Raw genomic sequence first — 17,347 nt, 5'->3', positions numbered from 1 at the left:
TTTAGATTGTTTTAATATATTAAGTAATGGGTATCAAACCTGCAACGTGAACCTTAATTTTTTTAAAAATTAAATCCATGAGAAAGTGAATTATTATTATTATTAATCAAATTAAATGGATACAAATGAAATAAGATAACAGCTGATACCAAAGTAGTAACACAAAACTATTCTCTAGCTATTTTTCGTCAAGACATTTACCATATATAACGCACATTCACATTTTTGGACATGGTCCTGGACGATGACACTATGATGCACAACTACTAGTCTACTAAGATACAAATCCGATCAACTACTCCTAATTTTGTAGCTAGTTGAATAAAATCTTGTTTATTTTGTGTGCTTTGTAAACAATAGATTCTGAATCTTAGACCGTAATTATCTTCTTTACTTTATTAGTCCCCACTTGTGTTAATTTATAGTTTTTGAATTTTGAGTATACTGATCAATATATCAGATTTCTTTTTGCGCGCGCGCTGAGCGTGTTTAGTCGGGCTGGCGATCTATTTCCCCACCGGAACTATGGTGTCGCACTATTTCTCCATCAAACTATTGTCTCGTTTCATTTCCCCACCAAACGAAAGTTAAATATCTATATACCCACCATATCAAAGTTAAATATCTCTTTTCCCACCCGACCAATTTCGATGGTTAAATGTCGAAACCCCAGTACCAAACCATCAAACCTCCGTTAGTAAACCGAAGGAAAACCCAAATATTGTTAAACCGGACCTATATCTCGGTGATAACCCGACACAACGGTCAAAAATCCCAAATCTAAAAAATCCCAAATTGATAAGAACCCTAGAAAAAACTGTATAATGTGAATCTCAGAGTTCTTCTTCTTTTTTTCTTATTGTCGAGTGCTTTTTGCTTTTTGTTCTTAATCTCTTCTCACTTTGTGTTAATTTTCAGATCTAAAGCCATGAGTAACGTGTCTGGAGCTTCTAGTGGTTCGTCAAGTGGACGTTCTGGAGGCAGAGTGTTTGGTGTGCCGAGAATTTGTCATTGTGGGGTTCAAATAATGGAATTGGTTTCTAAATCCAGCAACAATCCGTATCGGCGTTACTATCGTTGCGGATATGCTGTATCTAAGAAGGTAATTTGATTAATCCTTGCTTCTTCTTCATTGTATTAGTTAATGTTTTCTTTTCATAATTTTTTGTCTAAATAATGCACAGCTCTCGAATGACAACCACACTTTCAAGTGGGTCGATGAGGCTTATTTAGATGAGATAGAGGCATTAAAAATGAAAAATGCTTCACTTGCGGCAAAACTGGAGACAGTTACAATGGAGAGGAATGAGTTTGAGAGAATAGTGTTTGAGAATGTGCAAATGAAGCTTGAAAAGGAGATTTTCGAGAGAGTTGAAGAGGCTTTGGTTGAATCATCTTCTACGATGAAGAAAATGATGGTTGTTGTAGTTGTTTTGTGTATGGTCATGGTTGGGTTTAGTAAGCTCTTTGGTTGAATAGGTTTATATAGGAATGGCCTTTGTTTTAGTAATCTTATGTTTTGTGTGTTTGATCATTGTGGTTTGTGTACAAGCTTCTAGTTGCAGTAACAAAGATAATATGAAGTGCAAAACAAAGATAGATAAATGTCATTACATTACATGGATCCAAGACCATTAAGTTCAAAACCAAAGATATATGTCATTACATAGCTGTCGAAAATTAAGTTCAAAACAAAAGATAATAGATGTCATTACATATCAAATCATTCAAGCTTGAGAAACACTAGCTTGAGTGAGAGTTCCTTGTGAGGATTCACCTGCAGTTTGAGATGTGCTTACCGGTACCGAATCATCATGCTTGCCCTGCTTTGTATGCCACCTCGAGTTGTGATTAGCCTTACCACAAATGGCACAATGCATAGTCCTTTTCTTGGCTTTTGGTAGCTTCTTGGTTGGTGACTCATTCACACCTCTTTTCCTTGTCTTATCCGCTTTGGTGAGCTTCTTCTTCTTCTTCCCTGTTTCTTTCCCTCGTTCTCCCTCTGTTTCTTCCCCTTGTTCATCCTCTACAGGTGGAGCATGTACATCAGGAGCATCTGTTTTGGGCCAACACATAGAACCCCGGACTGGAACAATTCCATCTGTGTAGTTTCTTCTCCACTTAGCCGTGCGAAACCACTCACAAACATAGTCTGACGGATCAACCTTTAACTTCAGCATCACACCATATGCATGCTTACATGGAATTCCAGTGATGTCGAACTTTCTGCACGAACAAGTTCTTTTCTCCAAATGGACACGATGAGTTTGGCCATTCAATCTTGAGTCAAAGTAGCCTTTAACGCTTCTTCTAACAACACATTTGTTGGCTCCGTCTTTAAAGGGCTTATCAACAAGAGCCTTAGCGAGAACTCTCTGCACATATGGTGTACATTTTCCTGACAAAGAGAGAGCCAATTAAGTTAACTGAATTTATATTTTTAGATATTAGAAGTATTGAAAAAAACTTACCTTGGTGTTCATGAGATTCTCTGGATCTTGTGGCTATACGCACCATAGCAAGTCTTGCTATTGTTTCGAGCATATGCACAAATGGCTTCTCTCTTGCCTTGTTGATGGAGCTGTTAAAGGACTCTGTCGAGTTGTTCTCCACATCTTCGCAGTAATTTCCCAGCTTGAAGAAAGCTCGGCACCAACTCCTCGGATTTGTAGCCATAACATCTGTATACACACCTGTATCGTAGCAACTTAACCTGTCCAAGTTTTGCTGATACTTTGCTTCATTGTAGCTCCATGCTACACTCCATATGTAAGACTTCATCTGTTTTTTGTTGCCATGTTTCTTCTTCAAATTCCCGTAGATGTGTCTTACACACTTCCGATGCTCCATCTTAGGCAACTCTATCTTAATAGCTCTGATCAATCCCTGATACAGAACCACAAACTTAATCAAACAACAACATAAAGAAACAGTGATTTCAATAAAAAAAAAAAACAAAAAACTTACCGGGCTACGGTCTGAGACAGCAATGTAATTGTCACCATCCTTTAGATCCAAATCAACCTTCAGTTTTTGCATAAACCATTGCCAATTCTCGTTATTTTCCACCTTTACAACAGCCCAAGCTATTGGATAAATTGCATTGTTTGCATCTCTACCTAAAGCAACCAATAACTGTCCCTTGATTCTTCTTTTGAGAAAGCAACCATCAAGTCCTATCAATGGCCTACAACTCTCCTTCCAAGTATTCCTTAGGGCGTCAAAGCAAATATAGATTCGATTGAAGACATCTTGACCTTCATCATTCTGGAACGTGTCTACTTCAACAGAAGAACCAGGATTTGATTCTACTATCTCGGCAGCATAATCTTTAAGGCGTGCAAACTGTTGATCATGTTCACTCTTAATCCACTTCAAAGCTTTATTCCTACCAGCTTGACACTGAGGCCTAGACACACTAATAGACCAATTTGCCATGATCAATTCCTCGATCTTCATAGGCATATAGTATGCCGGCTCTTCACGGATCTTGTTCACAAACAACCTAGCTATCACAGGGACCTTCACCATCTCACACTCTCCATTAACCTCACATGTGTGGTTATCTACAAACAACCTAACTCTCCAAATTTTATCCTTCGGAAGGATCGAAGCATAAATTTTCCAGCCACAAGCTTCATCATTCTCACCAAGACCAGCACATTCGAAACCAAGCTTATCCTTATCATACCTGTATTGTCTGATATTGCAGCGAGTCCAAAGAGCATAATCGAGGACTCTGTCTTTGAAAGCCACACCATTGAAGAATGTCTGGTCTCGGTACAAATGCCCATCACCACGGCGTATATGCGTCCTCATTCTCTGTGGGGCTTCAGGATCTTCTTCTTCCTCATTATCTTCATCACTCTCAGGCAAGACGTCATGCTGAATTGGCGGCTCACTCACGAAATTTCGCAACAATTCGTCGAGTTCAAACTCTTCTCGCTCAACTTCTTCATCATCAATTTCGAACTCTCCTTCGCCGATTATAGGTACTACAGACATGGTAAACACGAATTCAATCGATTTCCTGTTGTTTTCTCTCAGGAATTCTATCCCACTCTCTCTATTTCACGTTCTAGGGTTCTTGGGTTTTTGATTTGGGGATTTTTTGGGTTTAGATAGATTAGGATGTTTAAGTCGGGTTAAAATAATTAAGTTCGGTTAAGTCGAGATTCGGTATGAGTAACCCGTCTTAACCAAACTAATAAACCAACTCAACATGGTTTTATGTGGATTTGAATGTTTAATTTTTGTCGGGTGGGGAAAGAGATATTTAACTTTGATATGGTGGGTATATAGATATTTAACTTTCGTTTGGTGGGGAAATGAAACGAGGCAATAGTTTGATGGAGAAATAGTGCGACACCATAGTTCCGGTGGGGAAATAGATCGTCAGCCCTGTTTAGTCAATGTATATATATTTTTGTGTGCAGTGTAGTTTGATGGAACCATTGCGGCTAATGCAATTAATATTTGAACCATTGGACCACTTAACTATATTTGTTAAGTGAATGACTTCGATCATAAGGAAAATCTAATCTTAATTTAAACATAGATTAACATAAGTCTAGCTACGGCAAATCTTTTAAGATCGAATCATATATATAGCCTCTCAATAATTCTCTATTATAAATAAATAGTGTGAATAACTTATTGTATATATATCGCATAGAAAAAGTGAAAAACAGCTCAACGAAATCTTTTTCCTTGTTGTCTAAAGGGATTCATACATTATAAAAAGTTTAGGCCATTGTTTACTTTTTACAATGGCCTCCAAAATGTTAAGTTCATTATGGAATCAAAACAAACAGAAGTCTTTATTTGAGAATCCTTCCGTGCCATTTATTGCATGTTAGCTGTGCTGAAGCCCGGTTGAGTTCAATTAATGATTTACGCCTTGTATGCCGATTTGTGTAATTTGTAACTTTGGGCCATTTCTCAAATATTGAACATGGAACATAAGCCATCATAGCTTATCATAAATTGTGCTGCGTTTTAGAAATATTCGAAGACGTTGGATATCTATTCGTAGTTTTCAATCTTATTATAAAACACTTTAAAACTTTAGAAAATACTAAGTAAATAAGTTTCACGGCGGTAGTTTTAATCAAAAACGTATGTATGTAATAAGTACGAAACATCTTTTAGATTGTCATTTAAGAAGTGAGATAGTAGAAGTTAATAAATCTCATATAAATTGCGTTTATGGATAATGCGCGGGCCGAAATGTCGAAGCCTATAAGCTTTGAGTATTTTTGGAGGCCAGGGTGTTCATACGCATTGCTGACATCATTACTTTGCACCTAACAGCATAGAGACAGGGATTGCCACTGCTCGTGGTCCATGTTAAAGCCGAAAATCAAATAAACATATATATTAACTAGTCCGACTAAATTATTACCACTAAACAAATCTCACCTAATTCGACCCAAAAAAAAAAAAAAATCTCACCTAATTCCCAACTTATACCTGCTTTACATTACATATATAAACTTTGTCAAAACTATTACTGTTAGCAACCTGTTGTTCACTAGCCTTTAACTTAAAATCAGCTGGCTATGATTAGAGAAATTCATATCTCTAAACATTATATAAGCCTTTAATGTCAGATGTTACTCTACTTTCGGTATGAGACATTATAACAAAACAATCAAACCTTTCATTACCCAGACTAAACTCGTACTAAAGCTCAAAAGAACATATTACAATATCTATCCCCGTGTACAACTTACCTCATAGTGGTCTCGGTTATTACTTGACATTAGGGACATTTTAGAAAACACCACACTAATTAACTCATGTTTTTTTTTTCTGTTTTTTTACGAGTAATTTTTTTTCCTCTTAAAGAAAAATTAGCTATTATTTTTTACGCTTTGAGGTGGAAATAGAAAATGAACATGAATATTTTTACCTTAAAATAATAAACGTACATATATCTTTTTACATTCAGAGATTAAATGACTCATTTTAATTTTGTGTATGCAATAAGAAAAGAACTAGTATTAATATTATGTCATAAAAATGTGGAATGCAGAGGCAGAACCCTACATAGACAAGACAGCCTGTGGAACACCAAATCATGCATCATATCCTGCTCGCATGCTTTATTAAACTTTTATGAAACTATACAAATAAGTGGAAAAACTGAGAAATATTAATATGTAAACATTTCTAAGTAAAACAAAAATTAATACCAAATATAGGAGAAAGAGTTAAGGATAACAAGAAGGCTCCACACAAAAAAAAAAAAGAAGGCTCCACAAACAACAAAACCATGGCAACATGAAAGCAAAAAAAAAAAAAAAAACCTTTTCCCAGCAAAAGTGTAGAGAAAAACACACTCATACCAAAATTTCTTTTTTTCTTATCATCTTTCCTCTTTTCCCAAAATTTCCAAATATCAATAACAGAAGAAACATCTCATGATATGGTGATGAAGATCATTACATTCAGTTTCTTAATTTGCTTAATCTATAAACTCCAAGGTCACTGCAAATCAGATATCAACCTTGGTTTTACTCTGCCACTCTCTGCTCCTATAGAATACACTCCTGGATTTATTGGCAAAGCTTATTTAATGGAGACAGAAACATCATCAAGAAGGGAACCAAGTTTCAAAGCCGCATTAACGATGGAGTCAAGCGATTATAAGGGACGATATTTGTGCTCTATCCAAGTTTTCCTTGGAGATGTAAGAGTTTGGAGTTCAGGGCATTACACAAAGATGTATGTTTCTAGCAAATGCATCTTCGAGCTCACAGAAGATGGAGACATGAGGTTAAAGAGAAGCAATAAGCGCGTTGGATGGCGAAGTGGAACCTCAGGACAAGGCATTGAGGTATTACAAAACAACATTAGATTGGTTTGAAGAAAATCATTTTTTAAAAGACAGAACATGTAACTTATAACATCTCCAATCCATACTCTACTTTTCGCTTCAAATCTTATTTTGCAGTAAAATATACTTTAACCATATTCCATTTCTAACTCAAAAATGAAACAAAAAAAAGTCTAACTCCAAAAAATAGAGTAATCTAATTACTTTTTGTTTATTGCTTTGTTTTTTACTCCAAAATGGAAAAATGTTATAGTAAAATTTAACTCTATTTTGGAGTAAATCATAGAATAACATTTATGTGTTTGGAAACAAAAATATTGCAGAGGTTGGAGATACAAAGCACAGGGAATCTAGTGTTGCTTGATGCTATGAATATGATCAAGTGGCAAAGTTTTTACTTCCCAACAGATGTGATGCTGAGTGGTCAGAGACTTGATGTGGCTACGCAACTAACTTCATTCCCAAGAGACTCGACTATGTTCTACTCTTTTGAAGTTCTACGTGACAAGATTGCTCTCTTCCTCAACTTGGACAAGCTCAAGTACTCTTACTGGGAGTACAAACCTATAGAGAACAACACAGTCAACTTCTTGAGATTAGGGCCAAATGGTCTTGACATATATGATGATAACAGCCATAGGATAGGGAGAATAGAGCAGCCCTTGACCAGATTCTTGGCTATTGGGAACATAACCGGTAATCTAGGTCTTTACTCGTATAAACCGGACAAGGGAAAGTTCGAGGCAACGTTTCAAGCTTTGAGCAACACGTGTGATCTTCCAGTAGCGTGTAAACCATATGGAATCTGCACATCTTCCAAGTCTTGTTCTTGCATTAAAGTTATGAGCAAAGGAGACTGCAACAGCAACGAGGAGGAATGGCTTTCGATGAAGAGGCTATGCGATCACGAGATGGTTGAGCTAGAAGGAGTCACGACGGTGCTGAGAAACGGTACTGAAGCGAGGAACGTGAGCAAAGAAAGATGTGAGGAGTTGTGTAAGAAAGACTGTGAGTGTAGAGGGGCGAGTTACTCTGTCCCTGATGAGAGTTGTGTGATGTATGGGGTTGTGATGGGTGTTAAGGAGATTGAGAGAGTGAGTGGGTTGAGTTATATGGTGAAGATACCTAAAGGAGTGAGGTTGAGTGATGAGAAGTCTAATGTGAGAAAATGGGTTGTGGGGTTAGTTGGAGGGATTGATGCCCTTGTCATATTGCTGCTTCTGTCTGGTTTTGGTTTTTATTACATTAGGAAGCGACGGAAGAGATCTTCACAGCCACAGCCACAGCCACAGCCGCAGCCACAACCACAGCTGCAGGAAGAGCCCAATACATAATAGATTTTCAGAGTTGTGTTGCTCATGCAGACTTTGATAACATTTTTTAGGTTACCATATCAAAAAAGTTGTAATGTATTGAGATTAATTGTAGAAAATTTTGTTTTTTGAAGTTTTTTTTTATCAAAGTTTTTTGAAGTTTATATTCCAAAAATGAGTTATATGGTGTAGAAAGTGAAAAATGGGAACAGAGGAGACACTGCAGAGGAAATGATAGTGGTCAGAAGATAGGAGGAGATCATCTTTATACACTGGTTCTTGAAAAGTCTAACAATATTGGAAGAGATAGAAGTGCTGAAATTAGAGAGGAATTTGATTGAAACAAAACATCTTTATTCAAGTTTTTTTTTTAATCAATGATGTGAATCCATATTTATAATCCTCAAAATTTGATATTCTTTTTACCTAAAAAGATTTTCTAGAAGTTATTAGTGAAGTTTTGAACAAAGAGAGCAAGAATAATAAGAATGAAGATAATTTTTTATTTTTTTTTTGGTAAAAATGTAAAGATTTTATTACCAATTTTTTAAGTTTTTGACAGAATTACGGAGGATAACAAGAAGCGGACAACCGAAAATAAAATCTAAACACATGCTCTATCTTGTCTAAAGGGGCAAACACAACAACCCAAAACCGAAAATCAGAGGCTCGACTAACTCCGCACCACCCGCTTGCCGCAAAAGAATAAACCAAGTTCAACCGAGAGCCGGAACCCGGTAATATTGGCCTCCCCGATGATCCGCTCTTAAAGATAATGGCCCACCCGAGAACAGCTCGCTGAAGACTTCAATAGCACCTGCCCACAAGAATAAACAGCAAGGGAGAGGCTACGCACACCCGTGTCAACCAGAACGAGCAATTATTTGAACCGGACACGACCGGGAAGCCGCACCCAGAAAAAATAACAAGCTCTGAACTTGCACAAAGACGGGTTTGAGATGGAAGCTGTTCCGGAATCCTTGAGACTCTAATAACCTACACGAACTGAAAAGGAAACCGCTACGAACAAAGCAACATGCCAATGTTGATACATGGATGCAATTACCCTTACAAATGGAGCCACCGAGGAACTGAGCAACCGGAGAACAACCCGACTACGCCAGTTCAACGCCATAAGCCTGTCTCCGAGAACCGAAGCACAGATCAGAACCAGTGACTGAGATAAGCCCCCTCCGGCGCCAAACGAAGAGGAAAGAAGGATGAGCCCAAGAGTCAATCGCCTCAAAGGAAGTCACCACTTCCAGGAAGGCGAGAAGGACACCAAAACACTGGCAGAGAGAGAAGGAGAGAGGACATATGAGAAGCTTAGCTCGCCTAGCCATAGATGACAAGGCAAAACGAAGCTTGACATCCTGTCACACGCCGGAACCAGAGACCACGCACCACCACACAGCAACACACAATCCTGCACTAATGGTGGGGTTTGTGGTCGGGTATCGGGTCAAGACACCAGCCACCGGAGCTCAGCAAGGTTCTTTGAGTTTGTGGTCGAGATCTGTTTTGATTTTTAGAGAGATGGGAAAGGATAAGAGAGAGAGGAGACGATTCGAATGAAGATAATTTGAACTTAAAATAGAACACATAACTGTTGTTATAACAGATAGAACACATCACTGTTGTTATAACAGATTGGTTTCTTTTTCTTTTAAGAACTCTTACAGCTCCTCTGTTCTGACTTTATCAAGAGAAGATCAAAACAAAAGAGATTTCATTCATTTAGCTCTCAGTTGATAAAACGTAAAGGAACCGAAAATAAAATAGTTTTTAAGTGGGAATATTCGAATTATCAAGGTGACGTGGAGGGATAATTGCTTGTCGTTTGAGATAACTCCTCTTCATTATTATTTGATCTTCTCTTATCATAACGCCACCTCGACGGATCTGCAAACTCTTTTGATTCCTTCTCCTTGCACGAATTAGTAGCTCTCGATCCTTCAGACAAAAGGTAAAAGCTTTCCCTTCACCTTATTGAATCTCAGGAGGTAAAGAGTCTGTCTTACACTTGGAATCTTCTAACCTTTCCCCAGGATTAATATCAATGGGACCCAAAGCTGGAACCTTTGTTCTTTTCTTGCTGGGTTTGACCTTTCTTTCCGACGCTAGATCCTTCCTTCATCAGCCCACCCTCTCAGGTAACTAATTTGAAGACAAGCTCTTGCTGGGTTTTTGACCTTCTTCCTTGATTGATCCTATACAAGATTTTACCTTAAAGTTCGGCTTTTTATTAGACTAGACATAACTGAATATTTTTTTTATGTCACTACCTCTGTAAGAATGGTGTAATAGAAGCTCTGAATGGATTTAAAAATCTGAAAAAGTCTTTTCTTTTTTTTGTGCAGAGGAAGTATCCAAGAACGAAAACGTGTGCACTCTTTGTGAGGAGTATGTTACCTCTGCTCTCGCCTACCTTGAGAAAAACGAAACACAGACTCAGATACTAGAGGACCTTCATGATCAGTGTTCCCTTATCCGCGGATTCGAGCAGCAGGTTTGTTTCTGTTTCTGTTTCTTCTGTGTGTTAGTATATAATAATAACAAAACTGTGTTTTGAAATTGATGCAGTGCGTAACTTTGGTTGACTACTATCTCCCTCTGTTCTTCTTGCACCTCGAGTCCTTCCAACCTCATTATTTCTGCAAGAGGATGAATCTCTGTGGTCACGTCGTTGCTCTTGTACAAGAAGCTCGTCAGGATACTTGCGATGTCTGCCACAGGACTGTTTCTGAGATTCTCATCAAACTACAAGATCCTGACACACAGGTTAGTAGAAGAAAGTAGTAACTACAAGATTGTGTAGTTTGAGCCTTGCTATGTTATTTATCCTCAAAGATTTACTCTGTTAAGTTTAACTATGACCGTTTCTTTTTTTTCTTATAATGTTTATGAGTTTCATATACTGACTTTGTTTTCTTTTGATTATCCAGCTGGATGTAATTGAGCTGCTTCTTAAGGGGTGCAAATCGTTCAAGAACTATGAATACGAGAGAAGGTTAGGATCCAATATTTAAGAATTCAATTGCATGATCGTAGTAGTTAGCATAAGGCTTTTCTCATTTTTTAAGGCGCTGTGTCTTTTATTGGTGACAGTGCAAGAAGTTGGTGTTCGAGTATGGACCTTTGATCCTCGTAAATGCAGAGGAGTTCCTAGTGAAAAACGACATCTGCACACTCTTACGCGCCTGTCCGAACAAGCAAACGGTTCTAAGGCTGCCAGGGTCGGCGGATTCTTGAATGGTTTAAAACGGTGGTGGTGGTAGGAACACAAAAAAGTTGCTTGTGTATTTTTGTCCATAAGAATTGTCGCAAAGGGCATTGTGAACTTGGATTTAGACACAAGACTCTCCTTAAAAACATGGTTTATTTTGCGTTTTGTGTAAATAATGATCGTTTTGCTACAATTGTATCTCCATCGCCAGCTGCTTGTATTTTACCAAAATATACTCTTTATTCTTCTTTTTACTCTCACGTTTCTTTGTTCCATGTTTAACTTGGATTTTTTTGTTGCCTTCACGACATTTATAGATAGATTTATTTAACTAAAAGTTATTTATTTGTTTTTTGATTAAAGAGCTGAGAAATAGACAAGATAAGTCCATGATGGATTCAAAGTTTAGCCTGGACTCTAGAGAAGATTTCAAATTCACTAAGAAGCAAAAAAAAAAACAAAGGGTTTCTCTAAGAGAGGCACAAAAATCAGAAGTCCTAACAACAGAAACGATGGAAATGACGTGTGGTTTAAGTCTTCTTCAGTCAATCACAGAGTGGATCAGCATGGATGCTTCCTTTGTCGTTGGAACTTCAATATCGCCTGCTTTAACAAAAGGTGGTCTTTTTAATTAAACCAAAGTTAATTATCAATAAGCTACTTAAATCCTTTCCAAACCTTGAAAGCTAACACTATTTCTGTTAAAGATTCAACGCTAAACATCTAGATTTCACAGAAGCATCCAAATAATTACAGGAGTGAACACTGAAGAGACACTATATGGTGAATACTTTCCACAAATGGAACATTTTAAGCCGAATCCTAAATGAAAATAGACATACGCCTAGTGTTAGGACCGAATATGGAGTTATGTCTTAAAACAAGGCGTACCTGGCAGATGAGAAATAATATTTCCAAGATTCCAGCACCTGAACTCTCTTTCTTCTTCTCATGATCTCCATCTTCACATTCAGATTTTGGGATGTTTTCACCAGATTTGTCGTTTACTGTTGTTGTTGTTGTTGTTGTACCAATCAAGTTGGATATCAGATTGTTCAAAATCCCACCATTAGCTCCCTTCTCTTCCTCTTCTTCTGTTTTATGTTTGATACGTGAGAGGTTGTCTGCTTCTGGTAATCCCTCTTCCATTTTTTTCCTTATGGCGGTGTCATTATACACCTGGTCAAAGTAACCTCTTTATCCAGCCAAAGCACTGAATAAATAAATGGACTATGTTTTGTATTGAATCAATGAAAATACAGTGTTAACAAACATTGTATATATCCAAAAGAAAGACAATATGGTATCCACAATGGGTCTGAGATAATCTGAAAGACACGACACGTCTACTATTCGAGACAAGCAGCCATGTACTTCTTACACGTACCTCGTAACTTGTAGTGTACGGTGTACCCATATATTACATTACACATGTCCTCTAAAGAATATTGATATTTTATCTCATTACACATACATCCCTTGTGCCATTCTTAACATTTTGTAAGATTAATTCTAATTCTTAAACATTAGACTAGTACATGTTACTCGGTTATAGGGATTTGTTAACATGTGTTTGAACTCTCAGAGATATAAGGTTTTTTTTTCAAGTTGGCTAAAATGCGTTATGTTTATACATGATAGTGTTATTAACCACCTTAATATAATAGTGTAACAACAAGAACTTTACTTAAACTAGTTATCTTTTGTAATAAACTTTGGTTGCGAAAATGCGTTGTTGACTCCACAAATCCTATGCTTAGTGCTCCAAGGCAGCAACACATGCAAGCCACAAGCTATTGGTGAGAAACAAGATTGTCTCACCGTTGCAGTCAAATCAGAGAGCTTCTTCCTCTGGCTAGCCGCCGATGTCACGGCTGCTAGAACTGCTGCATCCGGCAGAAACCGCTCTATTATGTAGCTTGACGACATGTCCTCGCTTCGCTCTGTGCTCTCCATAGTTACGTAGCCGTTTGAGTCACTTCCTTCGCTGCTTCCATCATCATATTCCGTAACACTGTCTTTTGTTGGACCATGTCTATGGCTTGCGTGAGAGACAAGACATCGACTGTGTCTAGGTCCCTTTGATGGAAATGTTCTTGATTATCACGTTTCTTCAAAGGCCAAAACAAGAGCTTAAACCAAGATGTTGGAAATGTATAGTGAATGAATAGTTTCTTTGTTTTTTGTTTCACGAGGATAAAAAAAACACATCCCTGGATGCTTTGAGAATCAATACAAGAAGCATGTAAAGAAAAAAGTAGAGAAACTTACAGATACACAATTACATAATTCCAGTAAAGAAAAAAAAAAACAATATACATGTAGAAATAGGACAGTAGAAGAAGTCCAGTTTCACCCGAGGTAAAGTTCTTCTTTCTGGTTTCCCCTTTTAGGTCAAGAAAACGTATTACTTTCAGCAGCAAGAAACACTCTTTGCTCTGCTGTAGTATCCTCACCTTCCCCCCCCCCCCCCCCCCCCCCCCCCCAATAACCAAAATTAAAGGAAAAAAAAATATATATATATATATATTAAGAGTTTCTATTTCATGGCTATGCTTCTTCTTCTGCTTCTCTGTTCACTCAAACCAAACCTTGTTGATTGAAACAGTGTAGAAGCATACCAGGAGGTAAAGAAGAGAAGAGACTTGCCCACCAAACAAAATGGTAGTCTTGTTCTACTTTTGGTCGGTCGCATTTGTTTCACGAGCTTTGTGGTAGAGGTCGAGTGTATCTGCATGACCTGGATCAATACACAATGCTGCTTCACAGTCTTTGATAGCAGATGCTCCTTCTCCCATGGAATCATAAAACGCTGCCCGTAGATGTAACAGCTGCAGATCTGGTTTAAAGGATATCGCCTTCGAAAGCTCCTCTATTGCTTCATTTTCTTTATGGTCGTCCATAAGAACTGCAAACCAAGACTTCAAGTATAAAACAAAACCATCATCATATCATTCTAGCTTTTGTAATTAGCATTACCCGCGGCTCTGTATCTGTAAGGATAGGTACGGAGAGGGTCTAGCTCCGTTGCTAGACTAAGGTCGCTTTGCGCCATTTCGCGGTCACAATACTCAGAACGCTTCTCGTACGCCGACGCATTGTTCTGAGCCTTCTCTATTAGCTTTGTCATCTCATCATAAGCAGCTTTACGCTGATTTTTCTGATGGTAAACACGAGCAAGTCCTTGGTGCGCTCGTGTGTGTTTGATGTTGAGCGCGTTCGTATAGCAATCAGCTGCAAGATCCAGCTTATCACAGTCCACATATACGCTCCCCAGGTTGTTCAAAGCCTGCAAGAATCAAAAACGCACCAAATAAAAAAAGTCTGCGACCACCTTCGAGTACACAACAATTTTTTTTAATACTTACTTGTCCCTTACGGAGAGCATCAGAGGGGCAACGAAGCGCTTCTTCAAGAAGCTGGATAACGTACTCCGAGGACTTGGGTCGAGCGTAGAGTCTGCGAGGGCGTAAGCTTTGAGGAAAAACACTTCGAAAGATCTTTGTATAGAAATAGACTCCTCAGCCTTGGCCAAGGCTTCCTCACGGTGGCCAGTATCATACAGTATCCATCCTTCATACACAAGTCTCTCATGCTTCAACTTCGAATGGTTACGAGCCAGCCTTAGACTACGCATTGCTGCCTTTTGACAATTTAGCCTGTCAAGTAATGAAAACCAATCACCTTTGTTAAAAGACTCTGACACCACCTAAATAGAATAAAAGAGTTTCATACCGTAGCAGAAGAAGAGACTGTCTGAACCGTAAGAGACTATTCCCAGGATCATGTGCAAGCATGTCATGAACAACCGCTAGAGATCCAATATCATCTACAGAAGACCAATGATCAAACAGCTGCATCCAGCAATCAGCTTGGCTCCTCTGATGAGCCAGAGACGAGCAGCTCCACCATGTGATCACCATGGATCTTACCGTTAAACATCATAAAGTTCGGCTCCAAGGTCAGAAGCGCGCGGATATCTTTCAAAGCACCTCGTAATCCTCCTTGCCTATAGAAACCCACGCCCTCATCTCCAGACAGTCAGGGGAAGCCTTGAATCCAAGAACCTTGTTCAGCTCCGAGATGGCAGCGTTAAACTGATTCTCCTCCACCAACGCCACCGCTCTAAACTTGTAAGGGAACGTCAGAGTCGGGTCTAACTCGGTCGCTGTATCCAAATCAAGCAGCTTCTCTTTACCGCTGCAGTACAAGGACCTCTCCTGGTGCATCCACCCGGTAGCCGCCTTGTGATCCGAGATCAGCGAGTTGATGATCTTGTAAGCCGAGTATCTATGGTCACGCTTGAACTTAGACCTAGCTACCCCCACGAGGGAGTAGAGATGACCAGCCTCGACCGCGGTGTTGAACGCTCTCTGAGCGTCTTTATACTCTTTCCTCTCAAGCATCACAACGCCTAGCTGGTGGTAGGCGAGCTGCTTCTCCCAACTCTCCACCGCGCATTCGACCAGACGCTCCAAGATCATCACGGTCGGTTGGATTTCGTATCGTCTTCCATAGCAATCTGGCTAAGAAAAGTACAACGCGAAAGAAGCGTGGCCGAGAGACGCCAGCCTCTCCCTTCCCTCAACGCTGCAGAAGATCTTTATAACGTGGGGTTGTGCATAGAGCTCGGCAGCTCCCTGAGGAAAACCTGGAGACAAGCCGCCACGAGAAGGTACGCTGACTCTTCTAATCCATACTCGATCAACAGCATCGCCTCATCAGAGTACTAACGAGACCGCCAAATGCGAATCGCAAGAAGACTTCAACTCGTCGCAGCAGAACCTATTCGCCAGCTTGAGCAGCTCCAGACAACGTGAGGAGGGAACTCATCTAGCCTCTTCGTCCTGCTGAACACCTCCGCAGCTCTCATCACTTCCACAGAGATCCCGTTCTGCGTGAAGCTGATGGTCCCTAGCTTCGATTCTCTAAACCCTCCGTACAGCATCGCCTTGAAAGGTCTAGACAAGGAAGCTATCTTGTAACGCACGCAACGAACCTCCTCGTCGCCTATACAAAAGGACATATCATACTCGAACGCTTCATCAGAAGTCGAACATTCGTTAACAACGACACCGTTTGATCCTCCTCCGGATCCGGAGCAGAGACACGGATCGTAAACGGTCTCCGGGTCATACCCGGGTAAAAGACTCGCCTTCGGACATTCCAAGATTCTCCCGCAGCAATCCATAGAGCACGTCCCGATCAGCTCGTCCTCCCTCCTCTCGAACCTGAGCCACGAGGACAACACGACCTTCGCGTGGACGTCAACCGCGTGCTGCCTCGATGACCGGAGGCTCCGCCGGAAAAGCTTCGGATCGGATAAGCCTCGGAAGACGGCGCATTGCTCTAAAAAGGCTCGGGATCTCTCGAGATTCGTGGAGGCGTCGATGCGGCGGTAGACCTCCGCCATCTTCTCCACCAAGTCGGGGAATTTTAGGGAAGGATCGATCTGAGGCTCGAGGAGATCGGTGGCGGGGAGGCCGTAAGGGAGGAGGAGGAGGTTGATTGGTGGTGGTACGTGCGGCTTGATTTGGATCGGATTGAGTTTACGCGGAGGTGGTCTTGAAGATGCTGGAGTAGCTTGTCACCGACTCCTCCAGGCGGAGGAGGAGGGTTGAGAGCGTAGACTTGCGTGCCTTTACAACCTTCGGCAAGTTTTAAGCTTCGCATTGTGGTGAATGGATTGTGATGCATCTCTTTCAATTGAGCGGAAACCCAGATCGAATTGGACAAGCTTTGGATTCATGTCAACGAATTACGAAGATCTGAGATGTGGGTTTCGGTCAAAACACGAAGTTATTATTAAAAATGTGATCTTTCGTCACGAAATTTGAAAAAAGTTTAACGAAGCTCCTTCTTCTTCTTCTTCGTCGGCGAAGAGATTGTCTTTTTTGGCAGTGTCTTCTTCTCAGGTTCGTTTATTCTTTGTTGCCACTAATTTACGAATCTTTTCGTAAAAATAGA

At 39.8% G+C, this 17,347-nt stretch overlaps 4 protein-coding genes and 2 pseudogenes across 4 annotated transcripts; 3 read left to right on the top strand and 3 right to left on the bottom strand.

Moving 5' to 3' along the window:
• Positions 1 to 357: 357 nt before the first annotated feature.
• Positions 358 to 1,475, top strand: LOC106444351 (uncharacterized protein At4g04775-like). The gene is made up of 2 exons (XM_013885837.3): positions 358 to 1,102; positions 1,185 to 1,475. Exons 1-2 carry the CDS (start codon positions 929 to 931, stop codon positions 1,473 to 1,475), a joined length of 465 nt encoding a protein of 154 aa, XP_013741291.2. The 5' UTR covers positions 358 to 928.
• Positions 1,476 to 2,349: 874 nt separating this feature from the next.
• On the bottom strand, positions 2,350 to 4,389 carry LOC125596753. The gene is made up of 2 exons (XM_048771807.1): positions 2,968 to 4,389; positions 2,350 to 2,886 (listed from the first exon to the last, which is right to left on the bottom strand). The coding sequence occupies exons 1-2, from the start codon at positions 4,003 to 4,005 to the stop codon at positions 2,362 to 2,364; spliced, it is 1,563 nt and encodes a 520-aa protein (XP_048627764.1). The 5' UTR covers positions 4,006 to 4,389; the 3' UTR covers positions 2,350 to 2,361.
• A 1,965-nt stretch (positions 4,390 to 6,354) lies between these two features.
• On the top strand, positions 6,355 to 8,306 carry LOC106444341 (PAN domain-containing protein At5g03700-like). The gene is made up of 2 exons (XM_013885829.3): positions 6,355 to 6,841; positions 7,165 to 8,306. Exons 1-2 carry the CDS (start codon positions 6,431 to 6,433, stop codon positions 8,173 to 8,175), a joined length of 1,422 nt encoding a protein of 473 aa, XP_013741283.2. The 5' UTR covers positions 6,355 to 6,430; the 3' UTR covers positions 8,176 to 8,306.
• Positions 8,307 to 9,885: 1,579 nt separating this feature from the next.
• LOC125596749 (prosaposin-like) lies at positions 9,886 to 11,640 on the top strand. Its single transcript, XM_048771802.1, has 6 exons — positions 9,886 to 10,120; positions 10,203 to 10,307; positions 10,515 to 10,663; positions 10,738 to 10,935; positions 11,100 to 11,156; positions 11,260 to 11,640. Exons 2-6 carry the CDS (start codon positions 10,214 to 10,216, stop codon positions 11,404 to 11,406), a joined length of 645 nt encoding a protein of 214 aa, XP_048627759.1. The 5' UTR covers positions 9,886 to 10,120; positions 10,203 to 10,213; the 3' UTR covers positions 11,407 to 11,640.
• Positions 11,641 to 11,808: 168 nt separating this feature from the next.
• Positions 11,809 to 12,627, bottom strand: LOC125596748 (annotated as a pseudogene).
• A 1,265-nt stretch (positions 12,628 to 13,892) lies between these two features.
• LOC125596747 lies at positions 13,893 to 17,115 on the bottom strand (annotated as a pseudogene).
• Between the last annotated feature and the right edge of the window lie 232 nt (positions 17,116 to 17,347).

The sequence above is a fragment of the Brassica napus genome, unplaced genomic scaffold (assembly GCF_020379485.1).
Source record: "Brassica napus cultivar Da-Ae unplaced genomic scaffold, Da-Ae ScsIHWf_127;HRSCAF=226, whole genome shotgun sequence".
NCBI classification, from domain to species: domain Eukaryota; kingdom Viridiplantae; phylum Streptophyta; class Magnoliopsida; order Brassicales; family Brassicaceae; genus Brassica; species Brassica napus.
Note: the sequence above shows the minus strand (reverse complement) of the source record. Positions and strands in the feature narration are given on the sequence as shown.

What these genes read in the sequence shown, in the direction of transcription:
- LOC106444351 (XM_013885837.3), top strand. Translation starts at nt 929, where the DNA reads ATGAGTAACGTGTCTGGAGCTTCTAGTGGTTCGTCAAGTGGACGTTCT. An exon ending in GATATGCTGTATCTAAGAAG is followed by an intron (nt 1,103 to 1,184) that starts GTAATTTGATTA and finishes AATAATGCACAG; the next exon opens with CTCTCGAATGACAACCACAC.
- LOC125596753 (XM_048771807.1), bottom strand. Translation starts at nt 4,005, where the DNA reads ATGTCTGTAGTACCTATAATCGGCGAAGGAGAGTTCGAAATTGATGAT. An exon ending in CTGTCTCAGACCGTAGCCCG is followed by an intron (nt 2,887 to 2,967) that starts GTAAGTTTTTTG and finishes GTTCTGTATCAG; the next exon opens with GGATTGATCAGAGCTATTAA.
- LOC106444341 (XM_013885829.3), top strand. Translation starts at nt 6,431, where the DNA reads ATGGTGATGAAGATCATTACATTCAGTTTCTTAATTTGCTTAATCTAT. An exon ending in CCTCAGGACAAGGCATTGAG is followed by an intron (nt 6,842 to 7,164) that starts GTATTACAAAAC and finishes AAAATATTGCAG; the next exon opens with AGGTTGGAGATACAAAGCAC.
- LOC125596749 (XM_048771802.1), top strand. Translation starts at nt 10,214, where the DNA reads ATGGGACCCAAAGCTGGAACCTTTGTTCTTTTCTTGCTGGGTTTGACC. An exon ending in TCATCAGCCCACCCTCTCAG is followed by an intron (nt 10,308 to 10,514) that starts GTAACTAATTTG and finishes TTTTTTGTGCAG; the next exon opens with AGGAAGTATCCAAGAACGAA. An exon ending in TACAAGATCCTGACACACAG is followed by an intron (nt 10,936 to 11,099) that starts GTTAGTAGAAGA and finishes TTGATTATCCAG; the next exon opens with CTGGATGTAATTGAGCTGCT.